The 12,256-nt window shown below is 31.9% G+C and overlaps 3 protein-coding genes across 8 annotated transcripts; 1 reads left to right on the top strand and 2 right to left on the bottom strand.

Annotated features, from left to right (window-relative positions):
• LOC109347828 (protein CURVATURE THYLAKOID 1C, chloroplastic) lies at positions 646–3,952 on the bottom strand. Of its 5 annotated transcripts, none has more exons than XR_002107659.1 (8): positions 3,859–3,952; positions 3,625–3,744; positions 2,051–2,142; positions 1,856–1,942; positions 1,359–1,421; positions 1,153–1,190; positions 794–910; positions 646–762 (listed from the first exon to the last, which is right to left on the bottom strand). XR_002107659.1 is itself a non-coding variant. In XM_019587908.1 (8 exons), the coding sequence occupies exons 2-7, from the start codon at positions 3,722–3,724 to the stop codon at positions 856–858; spliced, it is 435 nt and encodes a 144-aa protein (XP_019443453.1). In that variant the 5' UTR covers positions 3,725–3,744; positions 3,859–3,952; the 3' UTR covers positions 646–823. The 5 variants fall into 5 exon arrangements, 4 of the variants coding, with proteins under 4 accessions (XP_019443453.1, XP_019443452.1, XP_019443455.1 ...); XM_019587908.1 differs by having other exon boundaries at positions 646–823; positions 856–910; XM_019587907.1 differs by having other exon boundaries at positions 646–910.
• On the top strand, positions 4,966–7,466 carry LOC109347827 (photosystem I reaction center subunit VI-2, chloroplastic-like). Its single transcript, XM_019587906.1, has 3 exons — positions 4,966–5,151; positions 6,190–6,316; positions 7,081–7,466. The coding sequence occupies exons 1-3, from the start codon at positions 5,024–5,026 to the stop codon at positions 7,258–7,260; spliced, it is 435 nt and encodes a 144-aa protein (XP_019443451.1). The 5' UTR covers positions 4,966–5,023; the 3' UTR covers positions 7,261–7,466.
• Positions 8,233–11,770, bottom strand: LOC109347826 (rop guanine nucleotide exchange factor 12-like). 2 transcript variants are annotated; one of them, XM_019587903.1, is made up of 7 exons: positions 11,378–11,770; positions 10,939–11,055; positions 10,595–10,749; positions 10,432–10,506; positions 10,035–10,301; positions 9,398–9,718; positions 8,233–8,862 (listed from the first exon to the last, which is right to left on the bottom strand). In XM_019587903.1, exons 1-7 carry the CDS (start codon positions 11,649–11,651, stop codon positions 8,431–8,433), a joined length of 1,641 nt encoding a protein of 546 aa, XP_019443448.1. In that variant the 5' UTR covers positions 11,652–11,770; the 3' UTR covers positions 8,233–8,430. The 2 variants fall into 2 exon arrangements, with proteins under 2 accessions (XP_019443448.1, XP_019443450.1); XM_019587905.1 differs by having other exon boundaries at positions 8,234–8,862; positions 10,939–11,044; positions 11,378–11,505.

The raw sequence follows: 12,256 nt of genomic DNA, 5'->3' as shown, positions 1-12,256 counted from the left end.
CACCAACACACTTGTTGATAAACGTGTAACATCATTTTGGTACTAAATTTAAGTAACATCATTTAAATGCCAAAAAGTGTAAGAATTGATAAGTGGTACTAAATAAACGGAGTTAATTTAGAGCCCACTAAATCAAATAAGAGTACTAAATAAGCTTAGCTGGTTCTGCAACTGTAATTTACAGTTAATACTTAATAGAAGTTTGATGTCAATTTTTTGGTGTTGCTGTAATGCATAGCATAACTACATATCCTCAAAGATGAAGTAGTTCCAAACTGTTAACTAGCAAGTCTTAACCCAAATATTAATTGGTATGTCAAACATGTTCTTCCCAGCATTATTTTAAATTGCGGTGTAGTCATGGTTGCAGTTACCGTGATTACGTACATTGTGGCCGTTGCAATACTGATTATAGCCATTGCGCTGTGAATTATTTTGTGGTTAAAAAAATTATTGAATTCGATGTGGTCCGATGCGGTTGCATTGTGGCCTGATGCTGCCATATCATTATGATTCAGCTTCACACCGCAATTACCGTGTGATGCAGTTACAGCAATAATTGCAATATTTAAATCGTATCACATGATGCAGTCCACAATTTGACTCAGGGCCTAAGGGTTAAGGGATTTATGTCCAATTCAAAGAAGTTGGCACATAGATATAACCTTTATTTCATAGATATCATTCAAAGGTCTTAAACCAAATCATAAACCTTGCAGAGTCATCATTTATAGATAGGACATAGCAGTGAAAACATAAAACTCAACCCCCTTTCCACTACCCCTTCTTTCACCCAATCATCCCAAAACAAAAGAACTTTTTGCTACTGAGAATCTCACATTTTGGCAGCCAAACTTACTGGCCCAATATATCTGATACTGACTTGTTCAAGATTTGAAAAAGTTCTTCCCTGTATGAAGAAAAAATTCAGGTGAAGTTGCTATAAAATTTAGTACAACAAGAAGCTAAACCAGACTTATTAGGATTTCTCTTGAAAAGGACCATTAATGATGTATTTATGATCATCCTCTGGTTCTTGATATTAATTTTGTTCTCTTTTTCCTCAATTCAATCATGAAAAACAGGTTTCGCATTTTAGTTAATATCCGATAAACTAATGAAAATCAGAATAAAGGTGTCCGAAAATCTTACCGGTCAGGCTTGAATAAGAGATAGCGATAGGTAAACCACTGCAATAGAAAGATAAACTTAAATTATTTGCCAAATTTTAAACAAATTAAGAATCAAAGCTAATAGAAACACACTAATGCTTGTAGATAAATATAAATTTTCGGTGCTTTCGTTCCTCAGAGTTATATTCAACCACAGCCATATCGATTATGTAGTACAACACTTACAGAAGAGAACAGTATTCCGATTAATTCCAGTGCACCTGGGATAAGCGGCAATTTGTCGATGGCCTATATAAAGAAGTCGTAAATACAAAAAACAAAATCAGAATAGTGCAAGCAGAGAGATAAAATTCGATTACTCTTTCCCTATGCAAAAAAAAATGCAGATTCAATAGCCATAATAAGAGGGAATTAAGATAGGAAAAAGCTCCTCTACAATGAGGCTCAATGTAAAGTGAAAAGGTAAGGGTGCTACTACCAATAGATCATGTAATGGGTTGAAATCCACATGTACTATAGCTAATCATCGATTCATCGGTGAATACACCCTTATTTTCTCACTTTACATCCAAACTAACTTTAGAGGAGCTTCAGGATTTGCTTATACTTTCAATTTTCGACATTTGTAATAGTGGCCATACCAGTTCATATGTCAATAGTTTAGTTAAAATTCTACAATCATGTGTTCATATTTCAAAATACTATCAAAGTGGTGAAGTTACTGTGATCAAATTTGTTGATGCCCAAAGTGCTACTATAGCTGCAAAGCTGAAACCAAATAGTCCCAGCCGATCCTCGGGCTTATCCCACTGTTTTTAAATCGACAAAGAAAAAACAAACATCAACTTAGGTAATGTGGTACTTTTTCTTTATCTTTGAAAGATGCATAAAGGAAGGGAGTGGGGTCAGAAACTCACTGCATTCTGAACAGACTTAAAAATAGTAAGGGTAGTTGATTCAGAACTTTCACTAGAAGCTTTCACAACAAAAGCTGCGTGATTCCGTCTCCCTGTGAAGTAAGCAAATCGAAAATCAGGAAATTGGAACATAAAAAAGAGACACAAACACTTATAAAACACATCAACAGGAAAAGTTATAAGTAATCAAATGAAGGGTGTAACGAGGACTTGGACATAGTCACAATCAGTCTATAGAACAGAAAGCTAGTGAAATGAAGTTGAAACTGAAATTTTGGTGGTAGAAAGTTATATTTCAAAATAACATATATGATACAACAATGAAATGAATGAATTTAAATTGGACCAAACTAGTGCAACATGCTCATGGAAGACATCAAGCCTCTTCCACCAAGTCTTCGGTCAATTTTTAATTTATAATGACAATAGACAGCTAATCTCGAAGTTCTATGCTGGTAATTTTTCAGTTCAACCTTTGCAGTTACATTATTTGGTCTGAAGAACCTTCTGGAGGATAATCCAACTATTTTTTCTTTCTTTCCCTCAATGCACATCTTTGTCATAATCAAACTCTCCACATTTTGAAACTTGCGCGACGAACTCGGCATCTAAGCAAAATTGCTCACTTTGACTGACATGATCTAGTGACCTATGAAACAGATACACTTCCAGAGGATACTTGACAGAAACTTTCATATACTCCTACTTGCACCAAATCAATTTTCACTTATATTTTTTAACTTTTATGCTAATATAGCTGAAAACATCACAATAATTAGATAAATTGTAGCTTTTCATCATGCTGACAATGATTCAGGCTAACTTTTAAAAAAATATTTGTTTTAATTTAAAATTTGTGCTTCCATGTTGACCAACATTAATTTTATATGTTGTACCATAGTATGTGCTACAATTTTTAAAATTTCTATATACTCCTCAATCCTCATACCAGTGCTTCCTAGCTAACTAGGCTTAAAAAATATAAGTATTTAAACAAAAACCCAAGGTTTTAATTCTGGGTCCAATAAGTTAAGGTTTTGGGATTTTCCGAAACCGTATTAGTGACCACAATTATGGATTGCATCGACCACATATACCTGCAATTGTCCGAAACCATAGTCACCTAATACATAGTTCTCTTTTGGTACGGGTGTAGGTACGTAGTATGCGGGGTACTTCACCCTGTTCAACACCGGTATGCTAGGGGTATATTCAGTAGGGTTTCTATAGCTCTCTACATAGTAGTTTCTAGTGTTTCTTCTTGTAGGTTTGAATCAACACTATAGGAGATATACCTCAGTATAAAAAAATTTCTTGTTTGTTGTAACTCATTCATGTGAGTACGCGTACATTACCAATTATTCTTCTTTTCATTTACCTAAATTGTAGGAAAAAATCCGGTGCGTTCCTTAAAGGGAATCAGTTCGCAAAAGAACTACGAATTGGTACCAGAGAACCAATTCATAGTTACTTACAATTGTGTTTCAATGTCTGAAACTTGACCACTATTCAAAACCTTGGTAACACACAATGAAATAATAAGAAAAAGAAAAAACAATAAAGGAATTGGTTACCTGAAAGAAGAGAAAGATGGGAATGCTGGAAATTCCCTGTGTGTGATTTTGCAGCATGGAGTAGCAATGGTGTTGATAAGCTTGCTACAATGGAAGCCATTTATTTACACCTCCAAAATTCTGTAAAAAAAATATAATTTTATTATAAAAAAGAACAAATTTGAGTTTATAGTTTCATCATAATCATGAATGAAAAGAAAGATATTAAGAGAGAGAAAGATGAAAGAGGTTAACCTTGTATTGGAATGTTGTGTGTTGTGATAAGGATGAGTGAGAGCCACACACAATACACAATCACATTACCAAAACCCTTCCAATAACCCATTTCTCTCTCTCTTAATTACTGAAAAGACTAAACAAAAAAAAATTAGTCTATTTTTTTTACAACTTCACTCCCTCGGTCAAAAATTCAATTATTGTAAACGACATTTATTAGAATGATAAAAAAGCAGACATATATATAGAAAGGATTAGTTCAAAAAAATGAGAGAATACCAAAAAAAATTACTCAAAGAGGATAAAAAATAAAATGTGTATGTTGTGTTGTAAAATGTATCACTAATAATATATAAATGAGTTTAATATATGTGCACTTTTAGTATAAAGTTTTTACACCGACAACATATCATCTCTTATTGATTTAGATTACTTTTATTTGATAGTCAATAACACCTAATATGGAAATGGTAGATAATGTATTGATAGAGTAGAAAATAGTTACAGAGTGTCAGTGTATATATATTAATTTATTGATTGCGTTATTATGTGAAAAACTATATATTACATAATATTAAACTCTTAGCCCGAATCTGGTTTAATGTTAAATAATAAATTTTTAAAGTTTGTATCATATTTCAAATTTAATAATAATATATAACAAAATTAAGCCACTAATAGTAAATTTACGATAGGCATTAATGTAATAATATGTATTATAGTATTGGAGATAGAACTAAATGTTAAATATTTAATTTATATGAGTGATATTTAATTGGGAGGAACAATCACACTCTCCACAAAGAATTATTTCTTGACCATGATAGGACTTAAGGAGAAGAGAGCCAAACCTAAAAGATTAGTTTATCATGTGGGGAGCATTATGACTTAAGTAACATATTGAATTTATTATTCTACTCAATGTGAGACTTATAAAAAACCCAACAATATCCCTAAAGTATCATTTTCCAAGATTTAGAACTAGATAAGGTTATCTATATTCAAGCCACTTCTCTCCACATAAATGAATTCTCAAATATGCCCAACAAACTATAGGTTGCTACGTGGCAATATGAGATCCAATAACTAATCAAAAAACTATAGCAAATATGAGCCATTGAACATTTAATACAAAAGATATTCATAGAACTAAACATAGTCACAAGTTAATATCATACATAGAATGGCTTCTTTTGCAACCTTAGCTGTTGTTCAACCAGCTTTGGTTAATGGTCTTGCTGGAAGTTCCCTTCATGGAAATAAGCTCACTTTCAAGTCATCTCACAAGAGTATTAAATCGAAGAATTTCAGGTACCACGCATTTGCAAAATGTCACTTATGATTTATACTTTGTACACATTCATTGAATTTGCTCATTAAAGTTAATATCTTGTATTTGATCTAATTTATCATGCTGGATAAAAGTGCGACCCAGTGTACGAGACTTCCAAGACTTCCACTTAGTAGTGTTTAGGGAGTGTAGATGTATACAGCCTTATCTTATAAGAAAGGTTGTTTATATGATTTGAATTTGTGACTTCATGGTCACTAAGCAACAATCTTACTGTTGCGTCAAACTTATCCTATGGATTTAACATGATATTGTGAAATAATAATAATGAAAAGAAATTGACAAATCATGTATTGCATAAATTGTCATTCTCTAAAGTTTGTGTCCTTGAGAATGCATGAGTTTATTAGATGGAGGGTTATCTCTATTGGTGGAGGATACTTATAAGTTGTCATATCAGACCACATAAGTAACTGAGTTTAGGGTATCAATCCTTATTATGTGTATGAAAAATGCTTTGTTAGTTGATACTTTGGGTCATACAACACTAATACACCGGATCCTATTAGAAATCCGTACGAGCGAGATTAGTATTAGGATGACTGACCTCCTGGAAAGTTCTCGTGTTACACTTTTTTTTAGATTAATGTTTTGTTAATGAACATGATTTACGATAGAGCATTAAGGTGTTATTCCATTCATATAGCTGATCCCAACTAGTGGGATAAAGGTTCGGTTGTTGTTATTGTTGGTAGATACTCTATGCTTAGCTATGGGATACCCCATTGATACAAGCAAAATAATAACTATGAACTTTTTTGTATATGAGAGATTAGACTCACAGCCACAACTATATGATGTGAAGATACTTTAGGTAAAAATAATACAACATAAATGTCATGCACATAATATATTCTTATTGCTAATAATAACTATGAACTTTTTTGTATGGTTTCACTAGTTACATTCCAAAACAAAATTTTATTTCTCTCTTATAGGAGTATGTATATTAAAATCTGTATTTGAATATGCTAAAAGAGTATAATTTAACATAACAGGAGTGGTGCTGTGGTAGCAAAATATGGTGACAAGAGTGTGTACTTTGATTTGGAGGATATAGGCAACACTACAGGGCAATGGGACTTGTATGGTTCAGATGCACCTTCACCCTACAACCCTCTTCAGGTTCGTCTCGATTCTTTGTGTTCTTCGTCTTCGTGTTCTTCGTCTTCGTCGATGAAAAATTAAACATGGAAAGTTAATTAGCAGATGATTAGGAAGACGTAGTTGTGCTTGTGCAGACATATTTGTTACCCCTTTGATAAATATACATATATTGGTTTAAACTTTAAGTTGAGTGCATTATTAACACTTCCAGAACTAGATATACAAAGATGGTATATAACAATGATGTATAACTGATATGTTCTAACATGAGCATATAAAATAGAAAACAAAAATGGATACATTGTTATGTGTGGCCCAATCTTTTAAATTGTGATTATGGTTGCAACTGTGATTGTAATTATTGTGGTATGGTCATTGGGATCGTTATGATATAGATTGTGATCGTTGTGGTGTGAATTATTTTATGAGTAAAACAATATTTGTAAGATGCGGTATGACGTTGCCTGATGCGGTTGCATTGCAGTTCAATACGGTCACATTATTGTGATGTGGTTGTGGCGGTTACTACGGCTGCAATTTGAATCATTGGTGTGGCCTGAATTTTATCGTTTTCTAGATAACTTAGTTTTTTTTGTATAACCAAGGGTATTCTCACCCAACAAGTATCACTTTCAGGAATCAAACATTTATTTTTTTTGCATATCTGAAGATCCACTAGGGTCTTACATTATTAGACAAACGTCTTGTTGATCAAGATAACTAGTTTATAAACACATAAAATCATAAACTATATAACTATTGGCATTGATATGAAATTGCAGAGCAAGTTCTTTGAGACATTTGCTGGTCCATTCACAAAAAGAGGATTATTGCTCAAGTTTCTGATCCTAGGTGGTGGTTCCACCCTTGCATATTACAGTGCCACAGCTTCAGGTGACATTCTACCTATCAAGAGGGGTCCACAACTTCCACCAAAGCTCGGTCCACGTGGCAAGATTTAATTGGCTATCAAAATCCAATGTGCTTAGAACTTTGTTTTATCTTTTGCATAATGTGTAAGTAAGACTATAGCCTAAAGTTCAATGATGTTTATGTCAATTCTAATTGAATGGTATTGCTTTAATTTTCAATTGAAGCAAAGACAAATTAGAATGTACTATTTGATTGGAATGTTGGGTTTTCACATCTCAAGTATATGTTTAATCTTGAGAGCCTAAATTACCTCTTAATTCTCCAAAATTACTTGGGTCTTTTTTGGCACATTCTATAATAAGCTATTATAAAAACTATTTTTTTTCACAAAATTTAAGAATTTTTATCAAGTATGGCATGTCCACATATTTATAAATAACTTCAGTTTTCACTTAATTACACTTGATTCTTTTGTTTTAATTCATATATTTTTTTTGATAAGTAAAGAAATCCAATAAAAAACACAAGGGGTGTCAACCCAAATACAATCCCACGTTTTGATTCATATATTACCTTAACCTATGTTGATGCTTGTGATTTCATTACATTTACCTCACTAAAGGTGATATCAAATTTATATTGATATAACTTTTATGTTGGATATAATTTAGTCAAATTTGGATATTGATATAATATCTCGATAATTAATGTTTTTTTTGTATTATAATATTATCTATGGTATATCAATATAATTTACTATTTTGAGTATCGAGTATTACCTTATATCTAAACGATAACCTATAATTTCAACCGATAGATCATAGACCAAATATAATTATCCAGTAATTTACTATCTAATTAGAGCAAAAGGCATGAAATCTATCAATTCATCCAAAAACACCTTTTGTGCATTCCTATGTAAAAAGATGATCAAAGAATAATAATCAAGTCTCAAACAAGGCATCTATGAGTGTCTAGTTATGGTTTTAGTGTCTGTTTGTGAGTTGACTTTTGGAAGGAAATCGAGAGAAAGAAAAAGCTTGAGAGTCATTTTACAAATATATTTTATGACTTTTAAGTCTTCCTTTTCCATCTATTATCTTCTAGAAATCAACTCGCAAACATACTCTTAAAAACCAAGATTTTCACCCCATTTCTCTTTCTTTCTTCTCCCCTCTCCCCTCTCCCCTCTCCCTTCTTTAGCAAATGTTCATCAATTCTCATATTGAACAAGGTCTTATTAACATTTCATTTTTGGCTTATTGGCTCCATGTTGAATTTCTAACACCTCCCAAATTCTCAACATATGAAACCTTCTCAGTTGGTATATTTGCCAACTTTTCAGTCTTTCCAACACCAAACTCATTTTCCAATTCATTTGGAATTGCATGAGTGTCCTTCTTCATGTCTGAATCACCATGTTCACCAAGCCAACCCATAAAATCTGATAGTGTCATTGAACCTGCTGGTATTTCTTCTAAACCACCCATGTCTGATACTACATCTTCTCTAAGAGTTAGAGGCCTATCTGATTTTGAAGTTGAGTTTTTCATAGCACCTCTTTTACCTAGTTGTGATGGATTTTGAGTTTGGTAATCAGCATTTAGAACATCTTCTATTCTTGACAATACTGTATAGGCCAAACTTTCCAATATTCTTGAATAGCTTTCAAGAACAGCTTGTCCCACATCCTATCATCATAAGATACCCTTAATTATATTAATCAATACCCTCAAAGAAATGAACAATAAATTTCTATAGTATAAAAACTCATGAACTTTGCTAGAGAAAAAAATGTTGAGTAAATACCCATTTTAGTCCTTATATTTTTCGACCTTAAGAGTTTAGTCTTTCAGAAAAGAAAAGACCTAAAATGGTCCAAAAAATTTCAAATGTGGGTCAAATTAGTTCATACCAAGTGTTATAAAGCATGTTAAAAATGACTAATTTGACCTACGTTTGAAATTTTTTGAACCATTTTAGGTCGTTTCTTTATTTTTAATGACTAAACTGATAAAGTCAAAAAATACGAAGGACTAAAATGGGTATTTACTCAAAAATGTATTGTGATTGATATCTTATGAACAACTTTGATTATTATAATGCATAGTACTTAACTTTGTTTGGTGCAAAGTTGAGTAGTGTGGATTGGTTGCAATATTGCAATTGAAAAGATGCAAAAAAAAAATGATAGAAAATGAAGCTAAAAATATGATATAGTCTAACCATATTGAACTGGATTTTGCTTATATCTAATGCAGATTGAGGGATTCCAGGGAAACGATGCTTTAAGAGGTGAAGAATAGTTTCTGCTCTTTCTTCAAACAATTCTCTTTTTTCCATACTCACAGCAGAACCCCAAGCTGATTTTGAATCTTTTTGGTTCATCTTTCGCCTCCAAATCACGATCGATGCTTCGATTTTATTCTTCAGATCTAGAATTTTGTGCTCTGATGATAAGTCCATGGTGCATAATAATTGGTCAGGATCAAAAAATTCATCTGTAATACTCCGATAGATTAAGTCCCCTAAACTTGCTCTTCCATTCTGTAAAAGATGAAACAAAACCCTAATTTTATATTCAAATGTTTTTTGAACAACCCTTTTCAACAACTTTAATTAAACTTTGATCTTTATGATGCAGAATATACCACAATGTATTATATATGGTTTGGTCATATACATAGCAATGTTGAAATTTATATGGGGAATAAAAACATGTTCGACTAATAATCTGTTAGGAGTCAAGTAGAATAGTAAACTCAATCTGGTACTTAAGCTATGAAGTTTTCCCACTTAATAAACACTATAGTCTTTTATCAATATAACTTTCAAGCGAAAAAAGGGTTTTTTTTATGCTTACCTTAGGTAAGGATTCAATATAGCTTTCAGGAATTTCCATTTCTGATAGAGTTTGAGCATTTATAGCCATGGCTGCTTTAAGAACTTGAGTCACACAATCTTTTTGATATTGTAGAAACTTTCTTGCCACATCTGATAAACCTTCTTCAGGAACCTTAGGTGTTGGTAACCACCACTTATCATCATTTTTATTGTTTGTATCTGCATCACCTTCTTCTTTTTTTACATAATAGAATTCACTTTGGCCTTTGAAGTTATCTAAACAATCCTGTTCATCATCAACAATTGTATGAGATAACTAGCAAACTTGTTTGAAAACTTAACCAAAATCAGTGTTCAAAGAACACTCATACAAAATAATGTACATGTTTATCTAAAAAGGGAACATGCAATCATACATTAAGCATTGTATCAAGCTTTCTCAAGGCAGGAATATTCATATGGAGATCTCTTCTTTGTCTTGTTGTCATAATCTATTCAACCAAAGATGAATTTCAATCATTTAAAAATCATGGTATAAAGAGAATGAGAGAAAGAAAAAAGGGTATAAAAAAGTTTTACCTCCATGCTTGAACCATCCTTTGATTTTTGTTGTGATGGAACCATTTCAACAATGTAATCTGTGACTGATAGAAGCCAATCAATTTCTTTTCTCCATCTTGCTTTTCTTTCTGGTGGCATTGGCTCTAAGCGCCTTTGTTCGCCAAAAATAGCAGCTACATTATCAGCAACAAAATAATGAGAGACTCACAATGATAAACAACCTAGTACTAGGAACAATTAACATAGTATTTGTTTTAGTCGATTGTAATTTTAACGAGAGTTATGTAGTTGGTTTCTAACCGAAAATCGGGTCGCGACAATGAAGGATAAAAAGGGAAGCAAGAGATTATTAACATATATACCAGCAAGGTTTGTGAATGCATTTGACAAAGCCAAAGCTGATGAAACACCTTTTCCTCCACCAGACATATCTTCACCTAATAGAAGTTTTGCAAATCTCTCCTTCATCTGTTCCAATTCTGAATTAAGCTCAACCATAAATAATAAGGTCATAGACAAATCGAATATTGCAAAATTATATACACATGGTTAAAGAATATATATATATATATAACACATTTATTGAAAAAAATTGTTCTAAATCAACATGCATGTTGTAAATGATAGATGAAGAAAATTGGTTGGTCATGTTATTTATCCATTTTATTTTGTATGAAACAATGTCAATAGTTATATAATATAAAACCATGCATGTAATTGAATCAAAGTAAAATATATTCCAATCTAAATAACATAATTACATAAAAGGCTATAAAAACATATGATTACATAAATGTTTACCTTGTAATAATTTATCATTGGCTTCTTTGGCTGCAATTTCCTCCTTGCTTATTATTCTTGGCTTTGAACCCTTATCAGAATTCGGTAAAGGTTTTGATCCTTGATTTCTAGAGGATGATGACACTGCATCTTCTTCTGAAGGATTTTCTAATTTTGCAGCACTTTCAATGCTCAAACTCTTTGCATGTCTTCCTCCTGTGTTATCAAACATCCCTTTGAAATTGAATAGTTTGGACCTATAACTATCCTGATCTTGTTCTAGTGCCCTAACCATTTTTTATTTTCTCTTTTATATATATATATATGTGTGTGTATATATATATATATATATATTTAAATGAAGATATTGTCAAGGGATGAAGAAGGAAGAACAAAACAAGGAGTTTTCCAAAACCTTATAGGGAAAAGAAGAAGAAAGTTTGTGACTTATGTAAAAAGGGATAGAGAGAGAGGAAAAGGTAGAGTTGTAAATGAAATGGAACATGTTTTTTTAGGAGTTTGAGAGTTTGTCAAAGGTTGGAGGTGGTTTTGTTAGTTTGTTTTCTTTTTTAAGCTAAGTTCATTAAATATGGGGTCAATTTTGCCAAAAAAATAGATGGGTCTTAGAGCATTTGTGTAACAAAATTTGTATTATTATTTGGGAAATGTTGGGTACAAAAACAAATCTTAACAACATAAGTGTTATATACATATATAGTGGGTTTATATATAATATGAAGTATCAATAGAGTAGTTATATTGGAATCATAATCATCTCTCTCAAAAAATTCATGTCTTCATCTTCCTAGTCAATCATACTTTATAAAATAATATAAAAATATTAATATATGTTTTTATATGATTTTTCTTTTTAATGAAATGAGGCTTTCTAATTAGGTG

The sequence above is a fragment of the Lupinus angustifolius genome, chromosome LG05 (assembly GCF_001865875.1).
Source record: "Lupinus angustifolius cultivar Tanjil chromosome LG05, LupAngTanjil_v1.0, whole genome shotgun sequence".
Taxonomy (NCBI): domain Eukaryota; kingdom Viridiplantae; phylum Streptophyta; class Magnoliopsida; order Fabales; family Fabaceae; genus Lupinus; species Lupinus angustifolius.
The sequence above is the reverse complement of the archived record's forward strand: the minus strand, read 5'-3'. Positions and strand labels throughout refer to the sequence as shown.